At 44.1% G+C, this 20,758-nt stretch overlaps 1 protein-coding gene across 1 annotated transcript in view; it reads left to right on the plus strand.

The window, feature by feature from the left end:
* LOC121570578 (mitogen-activated protein kinase kinase kinase 21-like) overlaps positions 1-19,451 on the plus strand; it is an 86,017-nt gene extending 66,566 nt beyond the window's left edge. The window contains exons 6-10 of the mRNA XM_041882080.2: positions 778-891; positions 17,688-17,838; positions 17,943-18,040; positions 18,157-18,916; positions 19,226-19,451. Of these exons, the coding sequence (XP_041738014.2) occupies positions 778-891; positions 17,688-17,838; positions 17,943-18,040; positions 18,157-18,916; positions 19,226-19,451 (1,349 nt within the window). The remainder of the gene's footprint in view (positions 1-777; positions 892-17,687; positions 17,839-17,942; positions 18,041-18,156; positions 18,917-19,225) is intronic.
* The last annotated feature ends 1,307 nt before the right edge of the window (positions 19,452-20,758 follow it).

Raw genomic sequence — 20,758 nt, forward strand, 5'->3', positions numbered from 1 at the left:
ATGTAGGACAGCATACTAACAAGACAACATACTAACAAGACATCATGTAGGACAGAATACTAACAAGACATTATGTAGGACAACACACTAACAAGACATCATGTAGGACAACATACTAACAATACATAATGTAGGACAGAATACTAACAAGACATCATTTAGGACAACAAGACATCATTTAGGACAACATACTAACAAGACATCATGTAGGACAGAATACTATCAAGACATCATGTAGGACAACATACTAACAAGACAACATGTAGGACACCATACTAACAAGACAACATACTAACAAGACAACATGCATGACAGCATACTAAGAAAACATCATGTAGGACAGCATACTAACAAGACAACATGTAGGACAGCATATTAACTTGACAACATACTAACAAGACAAAATGTAGGACAGCATACTAACAAGACAACATACGAACAAGACATCATGTAGGACAACATACTAACAAGACAACACACTAACAAGACAACATGTAGGACAGCATACTAACAAGACAACATTTAGGACAGCATACTAACAAGACATCATGTAGGACAGCATACTAACAAGACATCATGTAGGACAGCATACTAACAAGACAACATACTAACAAGACTCTCCACCCCCCTAAACGGAACTATTGTTACTCGTTGGTCGTCGCATACCAGTCTTTTCACAGACGTTACAATACCATTTATGTTACGTAGTCTGTCCACGAGAGATTACACCAATGGTCAAAGTGACCAACCACCCTGGCCTGTGTCTCTGTTTTCTAGATTTCCAGCACAACATCACGGTGCAGGCGTCACCCTCCATGGACAGGAGGAGTCTGAACAACACCAGCCCCCCCAGCAGCCCCACACTCATACCCTGCCTCCGGGCTATCCAGTGTAAGTGCACCTCAGACAATCCAACATACTGCAACAAGACAGACCTGGGTCAGATACATAACAGTATAAAAAGTCTATGTGCTTAAGTGTGCTGTGAAACAAAGCTTTTTACGTGTGCTTTCTCATGGCATCCAGTGCCTTCAGAAAGTATTCATACCCCTTGACTTATTCCACATTTTGTTTTGTTACAGCCTGAATTCAAAATGGATTAAATATATTCTTTTTCTCACCCTTCTACACACGATATACCATTATGACAAGTGAAAACATGTTTTTAGAAATGTTTGCAAATGTATTGAAAATGAAATACAGAAATATCTCATTTACATAAGTATTCACACCCGAGTCAATACATGTTAGAATCACTTTTGGCAGCGATTACAGCTGTGAATCTTTCTGGGTAAGTCTCTAAGAGTTTTGCACACCTGGATTGTACAATATTTGCACATTATTCTTTTTTAAATTCTTCAAGCTCTGTCAAGTTGGTTGTTGATCATTGCAAGACAGCCATTTTCATATCTTGCCATAGATTTTCAAGCCGATTTAAGTCAAAACTCTATGTAGGCCACTCAGGAACATACAATGTCATCTTGGTAACAAGACAACATGTAGGACAGCATACTAACAAGACATCATGTAGGACAACATACCAACAAGACAACATGTAGGACACCATACTAACAAGACAACATCCTAACAAGACAACATGTAGGACAGCATACTAACAAGACAACATACTAACAAGACATCATGTAGGACAGAATACTAACAAGACGTCATGTAGGACAGAATACTAACAAGACATCATGTAGGACAACATACTAACAAGACATCATGTAGGACAACATACCAACAAGACATCGTGTAGGACAGAATACTAACAAGACATCATGTAGGACAACATACTAACAAGACAACATGTAGGACACCATACTAACAAGACAACATACTAACAAGACAACATGTAGGACAGCATACTAACAAGACAAAATACTAACAAGACATCATGTAGGACAGAATACTAACAAGACATCATGTAAGACAACATACTAACAAGACATCATGTAGGACAGAATACTAACAAGACATCATGTAGGACAACATTCTAACAAGACATCATGTAGGGCAACATACCAACAAGACAACATGTAGGACACCATACTATCAAGACAACATACTAACAAGACAACATGTAGGAAAGCATACTAACAAGACAACATGTAGGACAGCATACTAACAAGTCATCATGTAGGACAACATACTAACAAGACATAATGTAGGACAGAATACTAACAAGACATCATTTAGGACAAAATACTAACAAGACATCATGTAGGACAGAATACTAACAAGACATCTTGTAGGACAACATACTAACAAGACAACATGTAGGACACCATACTAACAAGACAACATACTAACAAGACAACATGCATGACAGCATACTAACAAGACATCATGTAGGACAGCATACTAAGAAAACATCATGTAGGACAGCATACTAACAAGACAACATGTAGGACAGCATACTAACTTGACAACATTCTAACAAGACAAAATGTAGGACAGCATACTAACAAGAAAACATACTAACAAGACATCATGTAGGACACAATACTAACAAGATAACATGCTAACAAGACAACATGTAGGACAGCACACTAACAAGACAACATGTAGGACAGCATACTAACAAGACATCATGTAGGACAACATACCAACAAGACAACATGTGGGACACCATATTAACAAGACAACATACTAACAAGACAACATGTAGGACAGCATACTAACAAGACAACATACTAACAAGACATCATGTAGGACAGAATACTAACAAGACAACTCCAGTGTAGATTTCACCTTGTGTTTTAGGTTATTGTCCTGCTGAAAGGTGAATTTGTCTCTGTTGGAAATAAGGCTGTCCCCGACCCAAAAAAATATTGGTCGACAGAAAGTTATGTATTTGTCCATATATAGACACACCTTATGTGTTTTAATAAAATCAACTATAAGCATTGAGCTTGTCTGATGCTTTAAGCTTACGGTTTGGTGCCTCAAGAGGGTGCCAGATATATATATATATATATATATATATATATATATATATATATATATATATATATATATATATATATATATATATATATATATATATAAAACCAGAAGAAGAAAAACTTGACCCAACTCTTCTCCTCCTGCTCCTGCTGGCTTTCGCAGATTCTGCCATTACTCTCCTGAAGTTGCCGGTAATAGGCTACATGAGGAGTAGGCAACCTTTCTCATGTGGAATGCCAATTTATCTTACAATTTCTACCGATATGCATGCCAGTTATGGCTTTCATATGCACATTTTCGTGAAACTATTTAATTTCATTTACAATAACGTCTTCAAATCTCAAAGTCATTGTCATGTGGTTAATCAAAATTCTATCCAAATCTCAATGAAAATGATACAAACCTAAAAAGTAACTTCTATTGCCATTGCAAACTATGTAAAAGTAGCCTACATATAGCCAACAAATAAAAACATTGCAGCCTGCAGGTAGAAAATATCCTGATAAAAATAAATATCCTATAAATCACATTGCCTACACATGGCCTGTCTGCAATGAACTTGAAACATTGTATCAACTATTCAATTGGGTCCAGCCCCGAAGCTTGCGCTAGCAACATTGTATAAAATATTCTGGGCCCTCAGAGTTTCCCTGGGCCAGTGGGCTCGGGACAGTCACAGCTGTAGGCTATTTGTGCAAGGGATAAGAAGCAGTGCTTGACTTGGGCAGGAGCTCGCCGGAGCTGAGTACCAGCACCTCAAATGTTCTACTGCTTGAGCTCCTGTTTCTCTTATAGAATATTAGTTCAAAAAGTATTGTGGAGCTCCTGCACCTAAATACAGTGCATTTGGAAGGTATTCAGACCCCTTGACCTTTTCCACATTTTGTTACGTTACAGCCTTTTTCTAAAATGGATTTAATAAAAAAATGTTCTCATCAATTTACACACAATACCCCATAATGACAAAATGAAAACAGGTTTTTAGACATTTTTGCAAATGTATAAACAAATAATAAATAAAAAATACCTTATTTACATAAGTATTCAGACCCTTTGCTATGAGACTCAAAATTGAGCTCAGGTCAATCAATCAAATGGATTTATAAAGCTCTTTTTACATCAGCAGATGTCACAAAGTGCTCTCCAGAAACCCAGCCTAAAACCCCAAACATCAAGCAATGCAGATGTAGAAGCACGGTGGCTAGGAAAAACTCCCTAGAAAGGCAGAAACCTACAAGAAGCCTAGAGAGGAACCAGGCTCTGAGGGGTGGCCAGGCCCCTTCTGGCTGTGCCGAGTGGAGATTATAACAGTACATGGCCATTAAGGCCAGATTTTTCTCCAAGATGTTCAAACCTTCATAGATGGTCAAATAATAATCACAGTGGTTGTAGAGGTTGCAACAGGTCAGTACATCAGGAGTAAATGTCACTTGGCTTTTCATAGCCGGGCATTTAGAGGTTGAAATAGCAGGTGTGGTAGAGAGAGAGATAGTTGAAAACAGCAGGTCTGGGACAAGGTAGCACGTCCGGTGAACAGGTCAGGGTTCCATAGCCACAGGCAGAAGAGTGGAAAATGGAGCAGCAGCACGACCAGGTGGACTGGGGACAGCAAGGAGTCATCAGGCCAGGTAGCCGTACCTTCAGGCTCTGATCAGTCCCTACACCCAAACGAGGGCATTGCGTTCATCCACCTCTGGCCTGCTGGCTCCCCTACCTCTGCGGAAGCATAGTTCCCGCTCAGCCCAGTCAAAACTGTTCGCTGCTCTGGCACCCCAATGGTGGAACAAGCTCCCTCACGACGCCAGGACAGCGGAGTCACTCACCAGCTTCCGGAGACATTTGAAACCCCACCTCTTTAAGGAATACCTGGGATAGGATAAAGTAATCATTCTACCCCCCTTACCCCAACCCACCCCCAAAAAAAAAAAAAAAAAAAAACAACAACATTGTAAAGTGGTTATCCCACTGGCTATAAGGTGAATGCACCTATTTGTAAGTCGCTCTGGATAAGAGCGTCTGCTAAATGACGTAAATGTAAATGTAAATGTAGTCCTGAGGCATGGTCCTAGGGCTCAGGTCCTCCATGAGGGGAGGGAGAGAGAGAATTAGAGGGAGCATACTTAATTTCACACAGGACACCGGATAAGACAGGAGAATAACACCAGATATAACAGACTGACCCTAGCCCCCCGGCACATAGACTATTGCAGCATAGATACTGGAGGCTGAGACAGGGGGAGTCGGGAGACACTGTGTCCCCGGACAGGGCCAACCAGGCAGGATATAACCCCACCCACTTTGCCAAAGCACAGCCCACACACCACCAGAGGGATATCAACAGACAACCGACCTACTACCCTGAGACAAGGCTGAGTATAGCCCACAAAGATCTCCTCCACTGCACGAGCCCGAGGGGGCGACAAACCAGACAGGAAGATCACGTCAGTGACTCAACCCACTCAAGTGCATCCTGTTTCCATTGATCATCCTTGAGATGTTTCTACAACTTGATTGGAGTCCACCTGTGTTAAATTCAATTGATTGGACATGATTTGGAAAAGCCGTAGAGCTCCGAGACAGGATTGTGTCGAGGCACAGATCTGGGGAAGGGTACCAAACAATTTCTGCAGCATTGAAGGTCCTCAAGAACACAGTGGCCTCCATCATTCTTAAATGCAAGAAGTTTGGAACCACCAAGACTCTTCCTAGAGCTGGCCGCCCGGCTAAACTGAGCAATCGGGGGAGAAGGGCCTTGGTCAGGGAGGTGACCAAGAACCCGATGGTCACTCTGACAGAGCTCCAGAGTTCCTCTGTGGAGATGGGAGAAGCTTCCAGAAGGACAACCATCTCTGCAGCACTCCACCAATCAGGCCTTTATGTTAGTGGCCAGACGGAGGCCACTCCTCAGTAAAAGGCACATGACAGCCCGCTTGGAGTTTGCCAAAAGCACCTAAAGGACTCAGACCATGAGAAACAAGATTATCTGGTCTGATGAAACCAAGATTGAACTCTTTGGCCTGAACGCCAAGCGTCATGTCTGGAGGAAACCTGGCACCATCCCTACGGTGACGCACGGAGGTGGCAGCATCATGCTGTGGGGATGTTTTTCAGCTGCAGGGACTGGGAGACTAGTCAGGATCGAGGGAAAGATGAACGGAGCAAAGTACAGAGTGATCCTTGATGAAAACCTGCTCCAGAGCGCTCAGGACCTCAGACTGGGGTGAAGGTTCACCTTCCAACAGGACAACAACCCTAAGCACACAGCCAAGACAATGCAGGAGTGGCTTCGGGACAAGTCTCTGAATGTCCTAGGGTGGCCCAGCCAGAGCCCGGACTTGAACCCGATCTAACATCTCCGGAGAGACCTGAAAATAGCTTTGCAGCGTCACTCTCCATCCAACCTGACAGAGCTTGAGAGGATCTGTAGAGAACAATGGAAGAAACTCCCCAAATACAGGTGTGCCAAGCTTGTAGCGTCATACCCAAGAAGGCTGTAATCGCTGCCAAAGGTGCTTCAACAAAGTACTGAGTAAATGGTCTGAATACTTATGTAAATGTTATATTTCAGTATGTAAAAAAAAAAATAGCAAACATTTCAAAAAAACTGTTTTTGCTTTGTCATTATGGGGTTTTGTGTGTAGATTGATGAGAGAGAAAAACGATTGAATCAATTTAAAATAAGGCTTTAACCTAAAAAAAAGTTGTTCCACATTTTGTTAGGTTACAGCCTTAAATTGTTTTTTTCCCTTATCAATCTACACACAATACCCCATATATACTGTGGGGAGAACAAGTATTTGATACACTGCCGATTTTGCAGGTTTTCCTACTTACAAAGCATGTAGAGGTCTGTAATTTTTATCATAGGTACACTTCAACTGTGAGAGACGGAATCTAAAACAAAAATCAAGAAAATCACATTGTATGATTTTTAAGTAATTCATTTGCATTTTATTGCATGACATAAGTATTTGATACATCAGAAAAGCAGAACTTAATATTTGGTATAGAAACCTTTGTTTGCAATTACAGAGATCATACGTTTCCAGTAGGTCTTGACCAGGTTTGCACACACTGCAGCAGGGATTTTGGCCCACTCCTCCATACAGACCTTCTCCAGATCCTTCAGGTTTCGGGGCTGTCGCTGGGCAATACGGACTTTCAGCTCCCTCCAAAGATTTTCTATTAGGTTCAGGTCTGGAGACTGGCTAGGCCACTCCAGGACCTTGAGATGCTTCTTACGGAGCAACTCCTTAGTTGCCCTGGCTGTGTGTTTCGGGTCGTTGTCATGCAGGAAGACCCAGCCACGACCTATCTTCAATGCTCTTACTGAGGGAAGGAGGTTGTTGACCAAGATCTCGCGATACATGGCCCCATCCATCCTCCCCTCAATACGGTGCAGTCGTCCTGTCCCCTTTGCAGAAAAGCATCCCCAAAGAATGATGTTTCCACCTCCATGCTTCACGGTTGGGATGGTGTTCTTGGGGTTGTACTCATCCTTCTTCTTCCTCCAAACACGGCGAGTGGAGTTTAGACCAAAAAGCTCTATTTTTGTCTCATCAGACCACATGACCTTCTCCCATTCCACCTCTGGATCATCCAGATGGTCATTGGCAAACTTCAGACTGGCCTGGACATGCGCTGGCTTGAGCAGGGGGACCTTGCGTGCGCTGCAGGATTTTAATCCATGACGGCAGAGTGTTACTAATGGTTTTCTTTGAGACTGTGGTCCCAGCTCTCTTCAGGTCATTGACCAGGTCCTGCCGTGTAGTTCTGGGCTGATCCCTCACCTTCCTCATGATCATTGATGCCCCACGAGGTGAGATCTTGCATGGAGCCCCAGACCGAGGGTGATTGACCGTCATCTTGAACTACTTCCATTTTCTAATAATTGCGCCAACAGTTGTTGCCTTCTCACCAAGCTGCTTGCCTATTGTCCTGTAGCCCATCCCAGCCTTGTGCAGGTCTACAATTTTATCCCTGATGTCCTTACACAGCTCTCTGGTCTTGGCCATTGTGGAGAGGTTGGAGTCTGTTTGATTGAGTGTGTGGACAGGTGTCTTTTATACAGGTAACGAGTTCAAACAGGTGCAGTTAATACAGGTAATGAGTGGAGAACAGGAGAGCTTCTTAAAGAAAAACTAACAGGTCTGTGAGAGCCGGAATTCTTACTGGTTGGTAGGTGATCAAATACTTATGTCATGCAATAAAATGCAAATTAATTACTTAAAAATCATACAATGTGATTTTCTGGATTCTCACAGTTGAAGTGTACCTATGATAAAAATTACAGACCTCTACATGCTTTGTAAGTAGGAAAACCTGCAAAATCGGCAGTGTATCAAATACTTGTTCTCCCCACTGTATACATTGCCAGTCAAAAGTTTGGACACACCTACTCATTCAAGGGTTTTTCTTTATTTTCTACTATTTTTTACATTGTAGAATAATAGTGAAGACATCAAAACTATTAAATAACACATGGAATCATGTAGTAACCAAAAAAGTGTTAACCAAATCAAAATAAGTTTTATATTTGAGATTATTCAAATAGCCACCCTTTGCCTTGATGACAGCTTTGCACACTCTTGGCATCCTCTCAACCAGCTTCATGAGGTAGTCACCTATAATGCATTTAAATTAACAGGTGTGCCTTCTTAAAAGTGAATTTGTGGAATTTCTTTCCTTAATGCGTTTGAGCCAATCAGCTGTGTTGTGACAAGGTAGGGGGGTATACCGAAGATAGCCCTATTTGGTAAAAGACCAAGTCCATATTATTGCAAGAACATCTCAAATAAGCAAAGAGAAATGACAGTCCATCATTACTTTAAGACATGAAGGTCAGTCAATCCGGAAAATGTCAAGAACTTTGAAAGTTTCTTCAAGTGCAGTCGCAAAAACCATAAAGTGCTATGATGAAACTGGCTCTCATGAGGACTGCCACAGGAAAGGAAGACCCAGAGTTACCTCTGCTGCAGAGGATAAGTTCATTAGAGTTAACTGCACCTCAGATTGCAGCCCAAATATATGCTTCACAGAGTTCAAGTAACAGACACATCTCAACATCAACTGTTCAGAGGAGACAGCGTGAATCAGGCCTTCATGGTTGAATTGCTACAAAGAAACCACTACTAAAGGAAACCAATAATAAGAAAAGACTTGCTTGGGCCAAGAAACACGAGCAATGGACATCATACTGGTGGAAATCAATCAATCAATCAATCAATTTTATTTTATATAGCCCTTCTTACATCAGCTAATATCTCGAAGTGCTGTACAGAAACCCAGCCTAAAACCCCAAACAGCTAGTAATGCAGGTGTAGAAGCACGGTGGCTAGGAAAAACTCCCTAGAAAGGCCAAAACCTAGGAAGAAACCTAGAGAGGAACCAGGCTATGAGGGGTGGCCAGTCCTCTTCTGGCTGTGCCGGGTGGAGATTATAACAGAACCATGCCAAGATGTTCAAAAATGTTCATAAGTGACAAGCATGGTCAAATAATAATCAGGAATAAATCTCAGTTGGCTTTTCATAGCCGATCATTAAGAGTTGAAAACAGCAGGTCTGGGACAGGTAGGGGTTCCATAACCGCAGGCAGAACAGTTGAAACTGGAATAGCAGCAAGGCCAGGCGGACTGGGGACAGCAAGGAGTCACCACGGCCGGTAGTCCCGACGTATGGTCCTAGGGCTCAGGTCTCTCAGTTGGCTTTTCATAGCCGATCATTAAGAGTTGAAAACAGCAGGTCTGGGACAGGTAGGGGTTTCGTAACCGCAGGCAGAACAGTTGAAACTGGAATAGCAGCAAGGCCAGGCGGACTGGGGACAGCAAGGTGTCAGCATGCCCGGTAGTCCTGACGTATGGTCCTAGGGCTCAGGTTCTCAGAGAGAAAGAGAGAACGAGAGAATTAGAGAGAGCATACTTAAATTCACACAGGACACTGGATAAGACAGGAGAAGTACTCCAGGTATAACCAACTAACCCCAGCCCCCGACACATAAACTACTGCAGCATAAATACTGGAGGCTGAGACAGGAGCGGTCCGGAGACACTGTGGCCCCATCCGGAAGAAACCCCGGACAGGGCCAAACAGGAAGGATATAACCCCACCCACTCTGCCAAAGCACAGCCCCGCACCACCAGAGGGATATCCTCAACCACCAACTTACAATCCTGAGACAAGGCCGAGTATAGCCCACAGAGGTCTCCACCACAGCACAAACCAAGGGGGGGCGCCAACCCAGACAGGAAGATCACGTCAGTAACTCAACCCCACTCAAGTGACGCACCCCTCCTAGGGACGGCATGAAAGAGCACCAGCAAGCCAGTGACTCAGCCCCTGTAACAGGGTTAGAGGCAGAGAACCCCAGTGGAGAGAGGGGAACCGGCCTGGCAGAGACAGCAAGGGCTGTTCGTTGCTCCAGAGCCTTTCCGTTCACCTTCACACTCCTGGGCCAGACTACACTAAATCATATGACCTACTGAAGAGATAAGTCTTCAGTAAAGACTTAAAGGTTGAGACCGAGTCTGCGTCTCTCACATGGGTAGGCAAACTGTTCCATAAAAATGGAGATCTATAGGAGAAAGCCCTGCCTCCCGCTGTTTGCTTAGAAATTCTAGGGACAATTAGGAGGCCTGCGTCTTGTGACCGTAGCGTACGTATTGGTATGTACGGCAGGACCAACTCGGAAAGATAGGTAGGAGCAAGCCCATGTAACGCTTTATAGGTTAACAGTAAAACCTTGAAATCAGCCCTTGCCTTAACAGGAAGCCAGTGTAGGGAAGCTAGCACTGGAGTAATATGATCAAATTTCTTGGTTCTAGTCAGGATTCTAGCAGCCGTATTTAGCACTAACTGAAGTTTATTTATCCGGGTAGCCGGAAAGTAGAGCATTGCAGTAGTCTAACCTAGAAGTAACAAATGCATGGATTAATTTTTCTGCATCATTTTTGGACAGAAAATTTCTGATTTTTGCAATGTTACGTAGATGGAAAAAAGCTGTCCTTGAAACAGTCTTGATATGTTCGTCAAAAGAGAGATCAGGGTCAAGAGTAACGCCGAGGTCCTTCACAGTTTTATTTGAGACGACTTTACAACCATCAAGATGAATTGTCAGATTTAACAGAAGATCTCTTTGTTTCTTGGGACCTAGAACAAGCATCTCTGTTTTGTCCGAGTTTAAAAGTAGAAAGTTTTCAGCCATCCACTTCCTTATGTCTGAAACACAGGCTTCTAGCGAGGGCAATTTTGGGGCTTCACCATGTTTCATTGAAATGTACAGCTGTGTGTCATCCGCATAGCAGTGAAAGTTAACATTATGTTTTCGAATATCTGTCCTTTGGTCTGATGAGTCCAAATTTGAGATTTTTGGTTCCAACCGCCGTGTCTTTGTGAGACGCAGAGTAGGTGAACGGATGATCTCTCCACGTATGGTTCCCACCGTGAAGCATGGAGGAGGAGGTGTGATGCTGTGGGGGTGCTTTGCTGGTGACACTGTGATTTATTTAGAATTCAAGGCACACTTAACTAGCGTGGCTACCACAGCATTCTGCAGCGATACGCCATCCCATCTGGTTTACGCTTAATGGGACTATCATTTGTTTTTCAACAGGACAATGACCCAAAACACACCTCCAGGCTGTGTAAGGGCTATTTGACCAAGAAGGAGAGTGATGGAGTGCTGCATCAGATGACCTGGCCTCCACAATCACCCGACCTCAACCCACTTGAGATGGGTTGGGATGAGTTGGACCACAGAGTGAAAGAAAAGCAGCCAATAAGTGCTCAGCATATGTGGGAACTCCTTCAAGACTGTTGGAAAAGCATTCCTCATTTATTTGGTTGAGAGAATGCCAAGAATGTGCAAAGTTGTGGCTACCTTGAAGAATATAAAATATATTTTGATTTGTTTAACACGTTTTTGGTTACTACATGACTCCATATGTGTTATTTCATAGTTTTGATGTCTTCACTATTATTCTGCAATGTACAAAATAGGAAAAATAAAGAAACCCTTGAATGAGAAGGTGTGTCCAAACTTTTGACTGGTACTGTGTGTATATATATATATATATATTTGTTATAGCTCGACTAAAACAATCTCGGTCGACCAACAGCCTAACGATCAAACAATCGACCATTCGACGAATTGGGGTCAGCCCTAGTTGGAAAGCAGACTGAACCAGGTTACCTCTAGGATTTTGCGTGTGCTTAACTCTATTACGTTTCTTTCTATCCTAAAAAAGCATACCCTGTATTTTATATATTGTATATGATATTGATTTATTATTTCAATGTGGTGTGCTTTCTGGGGCCATGTAACTGCCGAGCAGCATCCAAGTGGGTGCTTCATTTTGGTAGTAGTGAATGAGTAGCTAGCTATCTACTACGGAGTCCAAACGTAATCTCCGTTCTACTACAGAAAAGGCAGAGACATCTTGATGGGAGCACTTCCTGCCTACCTCCCTCCGATGACCACACAAGCCATAAACTTTCTAATGAGTGTCATGTTGTGAAGTTGTTTTTCTAAATTGCTTGTCTTTTTTGTGCTTTGAAACGCTTTGAGAAAAGTGATACATTATATATATATATACAAAAGTATATTTCAGCCACACCCGAAGCTGACAGGTGTATAAAGTCGATCACACAGCCATGCACTCTCCATAGACAAACATTGGCAGTAGAATGGCCTTACTGAAGAGCTCAGTGACTTTCAACGTGGCACTGTCATAGGAAGCCTTTCAGTTTGTCAAGTTTCTGCCCCGCTAGAGCTGCCCCGGTTAACTGTAAGTGCTGTTATTGTGAAGTGGAAAGGTCTAGGAGTAATAGCTTGTGTGGCTATTTTCAGGCCACACAAGCTCACAGAATGGGACCGCTGAAGCGCGCAGCGTGTAAATAATTGTCTGTCCTCGGTTGCAACACTCACTACCGAGTTCCAAACTGCCTCTGGAAGCAACGTCAGCACAATAATTGTTCGTTGGGAGCTTCATGAAATGGGTTTCCATGGCCGTGCATCCGCACACAAGCCTAAGATCACCTTGCGCAATGCCAAGCCTCGGCTGGAGTGGTGTAAAGCTCGTCATTGGACTCTGGAGCAGTGGAAACGCGTTCTCTGGAGTGATGAATCTGGGTTTGGAGGATGCCAGGAGAACGCTACCTGCCAGGAGAATGCTACCTGCCCCAATGCATAGTGCCAACTGTAAAGTTTTGTGGAGGAGGAATAATGGTGTAGGGATGTTTTTCATGTTTCGGGCTAGGCCCCTTCGTTTCACTGAAGGGAAATCTTAATGCCACAGCATGCAATGACATTCTAGACGATTCTGTGCTTCCAACTTTGTGGCAACAGTTTGGGGAAGGCCCTTTCCTGTTTCAGCATGACAATGCCCCCCGTGCACAAAGCGAGGTCCATACAGAAGTGGTTTGTCATGATCGGTGTGGAAGAAATTGACTGGCCTGCAAAGATGCCTGACCTCAACCCCATTTAACACCTTTGGGATTAATTGGAACGCCAACGGTGAGCCAGGCCTAATCGCCCAACATCAGTGCCCGACCTCACTAATGCTCTTGTGGCTGAATGGAAGCAAGTCCCGCAGCAATGTTCCAGTGGAAAGCCTTCCCAGAAGAGTTGAGGCTGTTATAGCAGCAAAGGGGGGACCAACTCTATATTAATGCACATGATTTTGGAATGAGATGTTCGACGAGCAGGTGTCCACATACTTTTGGTCATGTAGGGTATATAATTTGAGTAAATTATTATTATTATTATTATTATTATTATTATTATTTGTATTATTTACAGGCTTCCTTCTTTTCACTCTGTCATTTAAGTTAGTATTGTGGAGTAACTACAATGTTGTTGATCCATCCTCAGTTTTCTCCTATCACAGCCTGTAACTGTTTTAAAGTCACCATTGGCCTCATGTTGAAATCCCTGAGCGGTTTCCTTCCTCTCCGGCAACTGAGTTAGGAAGGACGCCTGTATCTTTGTAGTGACTGGGTGTATTGATACACCATCCAAAGTGTAATTAATAACTTCAACATGCTCAAAGGGATATTCAATGGCTGCTTCTTTTTTTTTTTTGTCCATCTACCCATAGGTGCCCTTCTTTGCCAGACATTGGAAAACCTCCCTGGTCTTTCTGGTTGAATCTGTGTTTGAAATTCACTGCTCGACGGAGGGACTTTAGAGATAATTGTATGTGTGGGGTACAGAGATGAGGTAGTCATTAAAAAATAATGTTAAACACTATTATTGCACCCAGAGTGAGTCCATGCAACTTATTATGTGACTTGTTAAGCACATTTTTACTCCTGAACTTATTTAGGCTTGCCATAACAAAGGGGTTGAATACTTATTGACTCAAGACATTTCAGCTTTTCATTTGTAATTAGTTTGTAAACATTTCTAAAAACATAATTCCACTTTGACATTATGGGGTGTTGTGTGTAGGCCAGTGACACCAAATCTAAATGTAATCAATTTTAAATTCAGGCTGTAACAACGTTGTGGAAAAATTCAAGGGGTGTGAATACTTTCTGAAGACACTGTAGCTGTTATGACTGGGTAAGCTTCCCTCTCTGACCTCTGTTCTGGTTCTGCATGAATGTTTTCTCGCTCTAGTGTTCGCCCGAATTGACAGTATCTGAAAGGACAGTATGTACAGTGGGGAAAAAAAGTATTTAGTCAGCCACCAATTGTGCAAGTTCTCCCACTTAAAAAGATGAGATTGGGTTGCAAATGAATAGAAAACACCTGTGATCAGGTGATACACATTACAGGTTACAAATGACCTCGGATGCATCCCAACGTGTTTTTCATTTCAAAGCAAACCTATATTATTATTATTAGTAGTAGTTGTAAACGTCCTGAAACACCCAGGGCTTTTCAGAGGATAAACCCAAGTACATTTTCTGAAATCAGGGATGATGATAATCCATCAAATTGTCTTAGAAGCCAGAAGCACAGGCAACAGCTGGTAGTCTGTTGTTAGAATCCTAGCCATTGAGAAACATGTTAGCCGGTGAGGTACACGTTAGCCGGTGAGAAACACGTTAGCCGGTGAGAAACACATTAGCCGGTGAGAAACACGTTAGCCGGTGCATCCACAGCAGACAGAATGGCCACATCCCAACAATGTCACAGTTGCTTGCCTTTCTTCCTAACCCCAGTAGAGGGCTGGCACTCGCTGGTGATATCCACATCCTGGTGATACACATACAGTGGGGAAAAAAAGTATTTAGTCAGCCACCAATTGTGCAAGTTCTCCCACTTAAAAAGATGAGAGAGGCCTGTAATTTTCATCATAGGTACACGTCAACTATGACAGACAAAATGAGGAAAAGAAATCCAGAAAATCACATTTATTAGCAAATTATGGTGGAAAATAAGTATTTGGTCAATAACAAAAGTTTCTCAATACTTTGTTATATACCCTTTGTTGGCAATGACACAGGTCAAACGTTTTCTGTAAGTCTTCACTAGGTTTTCACACACTGTTGCTGGTATTTTGGCCCATTCCTCCATGCAGATCTCCTCTAGAGCAGTGATGTTTTGGGGCTGTCACTGGGCAACACAGACTTTCAACTCCCTCCAAAAATTTTCTATGGGGTTGAGATCTGGAGACTGGCTAGGCCACTACAGGACCTTGAAATGCTTCTTACGAAGCCACTCCTTCGTTGCCCGGGCGGTGTGTTTGGGATCATTGTCATGCTGAAAGACCCAGCCACGTTTCATCTTCAATGCCCTTGCTGATGGAAGGAGGTTTTCACTCAAAATCTCACGATACATGGCCCCATTCATTCTTTCCTTTACACGGATCAGTCGTCCTGGTCCCTTTGCAGAAAAACAGCCCCAAAGCATGATGTTTCCACCCCCATGCTTCACAGTAGGTATGGTGTTCTTTGGATGCAACTCAGCATTCTTTGTCCTCCAAACACGACGAGTTGAGTTTTACCTAAAAGTTATATTTTGGTTTCATCTGACCATATGACATTCTCCCAATCCTCTTCTGGATCATCCAAATGCACTCTAGCAAACTTCAGACGGGCCTGGACATGTACTGGCTTAAGCAGGGGGACATTTGAGTCCCTGGCGGCGTAGTGTGTTACTGATGGTAGGCTTTGTTACTTTGGTCCCAGCTCTCTGCAGGTCATTCACTAGGTCCCCAGTGTGGTTCTGGGATTTTTGCTTGTGATCATTTTGACCCCACGGGGTGAGATCTTGCGTGGAGCCCCAGATCGAGGGAGATTATCAGTGGTCTTGTATGTCTTCCATTTCCTAATAATTGCTCCCACAGTTGATTTCTTCAAACCAAGATGCTTACCTATTGCAGATTCAGTCTTCCCAGCCTCGTGCAGGTCTACAATTTTGTTTCTGGTGTCCTTTGACAGCTCTTTGGTCTTGGCCATAGTGGAGTTTGGAGAGTGACTGTTTGAGCTTGTGGACAGGTGTCTTTTATACTGATAACAAGTTCAAACAGGTGCCATTAATACAGGTAACGAGTGGAGGACAGAGGAGCCTCTTAAAGAAGAAGTTACAGGTCTGTGAGAGCCAGAAATCTTGCTTGTTTGTAGGTGACCAAATACTTATTTTCCACCATAATTTGCAAATAAATTCATTAAAAATCCTACAATGTGATTTTTTTTCTCAATTTGTCTGTCATAGTTGACGTGTACCTATGATGAAAATTACAGGCCTCTCTCATCTTTTTAAGTGGGAGAACTTGTACAATTGGTGGCTGACTAAATACTTTTTTTCCCCACTGTATGTGTATCATCAGGATGTGGATATCACCAGCGAGTGCCAGCCCTCTACTGGGGTTAGGAAGAAAGGCAAGCAACTGTGACATTGTTGGGATGTGGCCATTCTGTCTGCTGTGGATGCACCGGCTAACGTGTTTCTCAACGGCTAATGTGTTTCTCACTGGCTAACGTGTTTCTCACCGGCTAATGTGTTTCTCACCGGCTAACGTGTTTCTCACCGGCTAACGTGTACCTCACCGGCTAACATGTTTCTCAATGGCTAGGATTCTAACAACAGACTACCAGCTGTTGCCTGTGCTTCTGGCTTCTAAGACAATTTGATGGATTATCATCATCCCTGATTTCAGAAAATGTACTTGGGTTTATCCTCTGAAAAGCCCTGAATGTTTCAAGGTTGTTTACAACTACTACTAATAATAATAATATAGGTTTGCTTTGAAATGAAAAACACGTTGGGATGCATCTGAGGTCATTTGTAACCTGATATGTTTATCACCTGATCATAGGTGTTTTCTATTCATTTGCAACCCAACGTGTTCTTGAAATGTTCACAGATCAATATACAGATTATTTTTAATTTCCTATCCAGTGTTCAGCTGCAGTGATTATATGAATATTTCCCATTGCGGTTGATGGTGGAGGTTGTCTTCTCAAATCATCCAGTCCTCTAAATGCTACTCAAGTGGTTGAAGACTAATTTACAGTTTCGGCCAAATATATTGGCACCCTTGCACTTTTCTTAAATAATTCCCTATTTCTTCTAAAATAAGTTTAATTTTTAAAAAGATTGGTCACCACACCTTATTGGATTTTCAACATTTCAATTTATTCTAGAAGAAATAGGGAATTATTTAAGAAAAGTGCAAGGGTGCCAATATATTTGGCTGCAACTGTATCTGCTGTTGGCCTGGACTCTCACAGAGATTTGTCACTGGCGTATTGGAGTCTGCCAGTTGTTGATGTTCTGTCCTTCATCACAGTGACTCTGGACGAGAGCAACAGAACATGGGGACGAAGCACCATCTACAAGCCGGAGGAGTTTGATGACGTCAAGATGGGGATTAAGAAGAAGGGGAGGACGTGGGGACCGAGCTCCGTTCAGACCAAGGAGCGGGGAAACTATGCTGAAAGGTACAGGACATTAGTGTTTCTTTCCATCTCTCCATTCAGTATTTCTTCTGTCATCTTCATGGTGTCTGTGTGGGTTGTTTGATGAAACGGACTTGTCCTGGCAGAGTGAGGCCACTGTCTGATGGAAACAACCCCTGGTCCACCAGTCTGGGGAAGTCACAGAAGTCCGTTCCGTTGGCTGCGTTGTTTGCAGAGCAGCAAGGTGAGGTGAAATGTGTATTCTAATATAATCAGATAGAACACAACAAGACCATGTCTTAGTCCCTGTCAAAAACCTATTAATGACCATTTGTCTCTGTCCTCGTCCTTCTTGTTCAGGGACCAGTAAAGAGGAGATGTGCTCGCCAGATGGCTCGGACAACACCAAACCAAAGCAACTGAAGTTCTCCAATCAGGTGTACATCGATCTACCTCTGTGGAAAGATGAGCATCAGCAAGGGGGCGAGGGAACGGCAGGAGGCTGCCCTGGAGAAAGCCTGGAGGACCCCAGCACCACCCCCCAGCACACCCCCGCCAACAGCCTGAAGAGGGCCTCCGCTCGCAGCTGGACAGACACCGTACTCTACAGCTGTGCCTCTATGCTGGCCTCGGTGGCATTGGGCTTTGATTTGCATGACGTGCTCAAGGCCCCACCAGCAGACGACCCTGAGCCCCAGCCCAGTGTGGAGAAGGAGAAGAAAGAGGGTCTGTTCCAGCGTGCCACACGCTTCCGCCGCAGCACCAGCCCCCCTGTCGGACGTTCCTCCCATAAGGAGGAGGCAGACTTGTCCTCGTCGGCAGCCTCCCAAGGCCCCGTCAACCTCATCTCCATGTCTTCCATCTCAGAGTGCAACTCCACCAAGCGCTTCCTGCAGTCGGACTTGGAGGGGCCAGAGCCCAGCTCTGTGAAGGAAGTGGCCCCTGTCAGCCTGTCGGACCCCAGGCCACAGCCCAGCAGCGGCTCCCAGCCCCAGGGTCCAGAGGCGCCTGGCTGCAGGACTCCAGCCTCCCCCTCCCCAGCCTGCTGCCCCAGAGCAGACTCACCGTCAGAGTATGGGCTTTCACCTCTGGAGGAAGAAGTCGGCCGTCGTTCAGGACAGTGAGTGAACGTGACATCAGGACCGTGGGTGACACATAGAGGCTGTATATATTTAATGCAGTAGTGTTTAATTGTGAGTTGACACCACTGAACGATGAAACAGCCTCTGTTTCTCCTTTCTGTCCCCAGCTAACGGTACATCTGGCTCTCTCACGACCTCATCGGGACAGTCTTCCACCACTACCTCTCAGAAGAAGAAGTCTGACAGGGTGGACACCCCTAAGAGAGCAGCCAGTGGGGAGACTGTCACCTCCAGGCCCCTGCCTCTGTCCCTCCGGGGCAAACCTCACTTTCCTGGGGTCTCCTGAGGGGCCGCAACAAAAGCTACTCACTGGGCCTATTCTCTGGAGAGAAGAGCGCCAGGAGCCTCAACATCGTCCTCTCCTCCGCCGAGGTCAAGATGGACTGCTCTCTGCTGGACATGGACACGGAGGGGCAGAAACGTGACTGCACCGTGCCCCTCTGCCGAATGCAGAGCGGCCCCAGTCGCCCCGCCGTCAGAGTGGCCCCAGTCGCCCCGCCGTCTTCCAACTAGAGAATACGTTATTGTCATAGAATAAATAAGCTGCCTTATTACCAGGGAACAATCTTTAAGTAACGTTTATGAGTTGGATGAACAAATCTTATTTGACATTCCATATTGAAGGATTACCTTTATACTATTCCAGGTATTCCTTGGGTTTCAAGTGTCTCCGGAAGGTGGTCAGTGACTCCGCTGTCCTGGCGTCGTGAGGGAGCTTGTTCCACCATTGGGGTACCAGAGCAGCGAACAGTTTTGCCTGGGCTGAGCGGGAACTGTGCTTCCGCAGAGGTAGGGGGGCCAGCAGGCCAGAGGTGGATGAATGCAATGCCCTCGTTTGGGTGTAGGGACTGATCAGAGCCTGAAGGTACGGAGGTGCCGTTCCCCTCACAGCTCCGTAGGCAAGCACCATGGTCTTGTAGCAGATGCGAGCTTCAACTGGAAGCCAGTGGAGTGTGCGGAGGAGCGGGGTGACGTGAGAGAAGTTGGGAAGGTTGAACACCAGACGGGCTGCGGCGTTCTGGATGAGTTGTAGGGGTTTAATGGCACAGGCAGGGGGCCCAGCCAACAGCGAGTTGCAGTAATCCAGATGGGAGATGACAAGTGCCTGGATTAGGACCTGTGCCGCTTCCTGTGTAAGGCAGGGTCGTACTCTGCGAATGTTGTAGAGCATGAACCTACAGGATCGGGTCATTTCCCTAAATTGTGCGGGGTTAAAACTACTGACGTTGCGTGCGTGACACTAAATACTATTCTTTTTATTTTTTTATTTTTTTTATTTCACCTTTATTTAACCAGGTAAGCCAGTTGAGAACAAGTTCTCATTTACAACTGCGACCTGGCCAAGATAAAGCAAAGCAGTGCGATAAAAACAACAACACAGAGTTACATATGGGGTAGAACAAAACATAAAGTCAAAAATACAACAGAAAATATACAGTGGGGAGAACAAGTATTTGATACACTGCCGATTTTGCAGGTTTTCCTACTTACAAAGCATGTAGAGGTCTGTAATTTTTATCATAGGTACACTTCAACTGTGAGAGACGGAATCTAAAACAAAAATCCAGAAAATCACATTGTATGACTTTTAAGTAATTAATTTGCATTTTATTGCATGACATAAGTATTTGATACATCAGAAAAGCAGAACTTAATATTTGGTACAGAAACCTTTGGCGACGAATATGTAGTGAGGACCAGCCAACAAGAGCGTACAGGTCACAGTGGTGGGTAGTATATGGGGCTTTGGAGACAAAACGGATGGCACTGTGATAGACTACATCCAATTTGCTGAGTAGAGTGTTGGAGGCTATTTTGTA

This window comes from Coregonus clupeaformis, chromosome 1, assembly GCF_020615455.1.
Source record: "Coregonus clupeaformis isolate EN_2021a chromosome 1, ASM2061545v1, whole genome shotgun sequence".
NCBI lineage: Eukaryota > Metazoa > Chordata > Actinopteri > Salmoniformes > Salmonidae > Coregonus > Coregonus clupeaformis.